This window comes from Cupressus sempervirens, chromosome 1 (genome assembly GCF_028749045.1).
Source record: "Cupressus sempervirens isolate cs-2001-9-10 chromosome 1, ASM2874904v1, whole genome shotgun sequence".
Lineage (NCBI taxonomy): Eukaryota > Viridiplantae > Streptophyta > Pinopsida > Cupressales > Cupressaceae > Cupressus > Cupressus sempervirens.
The window spans coordinates 129,432,788-129,436,917 of record NC_143118.1 but is presented as its reverse complement, the minus strand read 5'-3'; the positions used below and the strand labels follow the sequence as shown (position 1 = coordinate 129,436,917).

The 4,130-nt window shown below is 32.8% G+C and overlaps 1 protein-coding gene across 1 annotated transcript; it reads left to right on the top strand.

Moving 5' to 3' along the window:
* The first annotated feature begins 2,091 nt into the window (after nucleotides 1-2,091).
* Nucleotides 2,092-3,422, top strand: LOC149576504 (embryo-specific protein ATS3A-like). Its single transcript, XM_089816203.1, has 2 exons — nucleotides 2,092-2,280; nucleotides 2,688-3,422. Exons 1-2 carry the CDS (start codon nucleotides 2,194-2,196, stop codon nucleotides 3,234-3,236), a joined length of 636 nt encoding a protein of 211 aa, XP_089672329.1. The 5' UTR covers nucleotides 2,092-2,193; the 3' UTR covers nucleotides 3,237-3,422.
* Nucleotides 3,423-4,130: the final 708 nt, after the last annotated feature.

The following is a 4,130-nucleotide window of genomic DNA, read 5'->3' as shown; positions in this document are numbered from 1 at the left end:
TTTTTCTCTCATGCAAAAAGTATTGTAGATAATAGAGCAATTTGTGCTTGAGGTTTTTCTTTCAGATTGAAAGGTCCTGGATTCAAGGAAAACTTCCATATTTATTGGGTATAAATTTAGTTCAAAATTTTCTTACATGTCTCGCCTCCTGTAAACATCATGGTTAAAATTTGAGGCTATTAGGTTCTGTTAAAAGTTGTATTTGATTACACGTCTCGCCCATCTAAACATCATTACTATGAGAACTGTATATCCACATTTTGGATAGTACATCTTCCATAATGTACTATTACAGTATGAGTATATTTACGTTAGGTTTGTTGTATGTTCCATAAGCTATGACTGTTGAGTGACCATTTTACATGAAATAAAATTATGATCAATGCAAATGCTTCTTTTAGAAATTTTATATCATCAATGATGTAATGTTCCCATTTGTAGATTTGTGGATGGCAATATATTTATTACTAGCTATTGCTTCATACTCTTAGTTCTAACTTTGAGGTTGTTTGTGTCGACAATTCATTTAAATAAATTAACAATGTTACTGTCATGTTTACACTTCCAACTTCATAACAATGTATGAATTTCTGAAGATTGTATATGTTTTTATGTGAGGGTTATGAAAATTGCTATTGCAGTCATTGATTATTAATTTCTTATCGTAAATGATTATTAAACTTCCGAAAAAATAATTCACGGCTAATATTGAAAAATAACACAACTGCAACTTTACCAATAAAATATGGAAAGAAATTCACAACACAAAGAACACAAATCGTCCTTGGAAAAACCTTAAGGGAAGACCAGTTCTGCAAATAGAAAATATATCAACTTTAGCAAATCAAGAAATACAAAATTCTTTGCCTCTCACTGCCTCTCACTGGCAGAATTCAGACAACCTCCTAATTTCTCCTGATGATATTCCTCATTGCTGTCCCCAACGCTATCACTGTGCCCTTGCTAACACTGCAAATGCTTCTACAAACTCTTGTTGTCCAAATGCTTCCTTTGACCCCCTTTTATACTACCTAACCAAGAAGTTTCTAGTTGCTTCTCGATTAAAACAACCTAACCAAGAAGTTTCTAGTTGCTTCTTGATTAAAACAACCTAACCAATAGGTTACTAATTACTTCTAGGAGAAGTAAATTAATTTAAAAATATCTGCTAATTAATCACATATGGATGAACAACTGTCCAAGCTACATAAAACTAACAAAGACATGTAAAGACCTGGCCTCTACTGTTTTTTAAAGCACCAACACTTTGCATCATCCTTCAGACCTCCTCTCATGCTTTTCATGAACTCTTAAATACATTGGAACTTCTAGAAGAATCTGTGACCACGAACAACTCTTACTATTCGACTATAGTTAATCTTGAAACCTTTGCATCCAAGCATGAACCTTCTACCATCTTCAACACGAACTATGAAACTTCTACCATCTTCTGCACTAACTTGACTGCCCTACAGCTCTTGTTAATTTTGTTTAGATTTAGATTTTTCTTATTCAGTTTTTGTAGTTTCTTTTAGTTCTAACCTTGCTATGGAGTGCAATAGTTAGTGAAAATGTAACAACATGAAGCTACGCAGGTCTTGGAGGGATCAAAATTTTGATAGAGTGTGAAAGAAGAACTTCCTGATAAATTCTTCTTTAAAAAAATGTAGCTTGTCATTTCCATTGGTAGGATCGAAAAAGAGGAAGAAGAACCGAATGCACAAAAGGCTAGGATATATGAGTTTCCTTACATGTTGGGAGGGCCATTATAAAAGAAATCAATGAATTTTATATGATGTGAGGTCCCTTAAGGGAAAAACAAGTATGGCCCATCTAAGGAAATATATTGGCATTTTGTTCTTCCTTATAGAATCTTGGTACCTTGCGTTCAAATCATTGTTCTGCGAGTGTTATTTTTCTATAGATATATTTTCCTCTATCAAGTCCTCTCCAAATGCTTCTATATTCAGGGAATCATTAGAGTCAGAGAGTATTGAAGTGGGTCATAATTTCTTCATTTGTTCTTTTTCTTTTCCTGTATAGCTATTCATGATTTTTCTTTCCTTTTATTCTTATTCCCATCTGCTTGAGCTAAAGCAATCAGGCTTTCACTATTATAATAACAATTTGAGCAATTCTTACTCACACCGACCTCTCAATTTCATTGTCTTCTGTCAGATTTGATCTGCAGAAATGGCGAGGAGGCTGCCATTGTTTGAATTCATGGAGTTTCTTCTTCTAAATTGGGCTTTACTCCAACCCATCTGTGCTGTGCAAAAGGTTAGATTGCTTTTGAATCTTAATTTTATCAGTTTTCAGCACTCTATGATGATTTTTATCTCTGGTTTTGAATTCAGCAATCTATGATGATTTTTATCTGTGGTTTTGAATTCAATTGTCTTGTTTTTCATCAATGTTGTGGATTTGGATGATAGATCACATAATATGATTCTCAAAACATTGATAAGAAAAACAGTACAATCGAATCCAAAACAAAAATAAGAACCCCAGATCTCTTTTTTAATCTCTTTTTAACTGTAAGCTTCAGTGTTCATTTCCATTGCCATGTTTAATTTGAATAGACTTCCATATAACCAATTGATAATTTCCCATGAATCCTAAAGCTTGGGTTGAGTCTTAAGATATCAATTCATATACTAATTATAGCCCTACAATTACATTGGCAGGGAAAGTGTTCATATACACTGGAGGTAAAGACTGAAAGCAAAGGATTGTTCCATCGTGATCAAGGAACCAAAGATCCGGTCCATGTGAGGTTCCAAGACCAAAATGGAACTGAGGTATTAAAGCAGCATCTGAATGAGGGAATAGAAGAAATCTCTCTAAAACCAGGCAAAAAAGATATGTTCAATTTGAGTGGCCCTTGTTTGGAGGGAGATGTATGTTATTTATACTTCAAGGTTGAGGGCAATGATAGATGGAAACTTAAGAAAGCTATAGTGCATGCTACACCAAAGAAGCACACTTTCCATTTCAAAAAGTATCTTACTGAGAAAGTGTGGGATGGCAAAGATTGGTGCAAAATATATGAGCAGTTAGCCTCCCACCAATCCATGGGCTCTGATTATCAGACCGAAGATGATGGGAACAAGCCGAAGATGATGGGAACAAGCCGACAACCTGGCCAAAGTGCACCAGACAAGGCAGGAGGCGTACGAGCTGTTAGATTTATTACATTAATTAGGTCAGTTTCTGTGTTTAGATTAGATAAATAAAATTAGTTAATATATAGTTGTGGGAAGTTATTCCCCTAAGTAGTTGCTGTAAGGGAAAATAAGACTATATAAAGATGCTCAGACATCAATGTAAATAATATTGATATCATTTTCAGTACCAAGTCTGTGTGTATGGGAATGTATCCAGAAAATCTAAATCAATAAAATCAGCATTTTATATTTTAACTCTTTCACGAGCAAATGCTAAAGCATAGATGGCAATATACTCTTTGGTGCATCTAATTTGTATTCGTAGTATAATTTAGGTTTTAAGGGGTTGAGTTAAAATGAGCTAAAACTATTGTGTCTTTTAAGTGTGGAGACTAAACTTTCATAGGGATGTTTATTGTGGAATTGGAATTGGTGGTTAAACTTTCTATAATTAGATTTTACTATGGTGGTGGTTTTAAATAAATGAGATTCTTAAGTAGTGGGGATTTATTCTATAAGTAATTTCAATTATAGGGTTGTAATTAGGTTGTATTTGTCTTAATATTGACTTCACATATATATATGAAAAAATTATATGCACTCATCTTTTTTATGTTCAATGTTTAGAATGGTAAGTCCAACATAATTTAAGAATGATTTTTTCCTTTTTTAAATCAGAGATATATATATATTTATATCTATTGGGAAAGGAAAAGAATTTGATAAGTGTCCTTCCACCTTTTTAGTTTCCATATTTCTTATAGATGCACATTTCAAGCTTTTGCGAATTTACTAATGTAGTGTAAGTCTATTAAGAGTTACAATTTTTGGTGTAATCATTGCTTTGTTTTATTTGCAAATCAAATTTTCCTTATATTAATAAAATATAGACATTATGAGTAACTTATTAAAAATCATTATGGCTAAAATTAGATTCTATTATGGAGGTGATTTTTGAATATT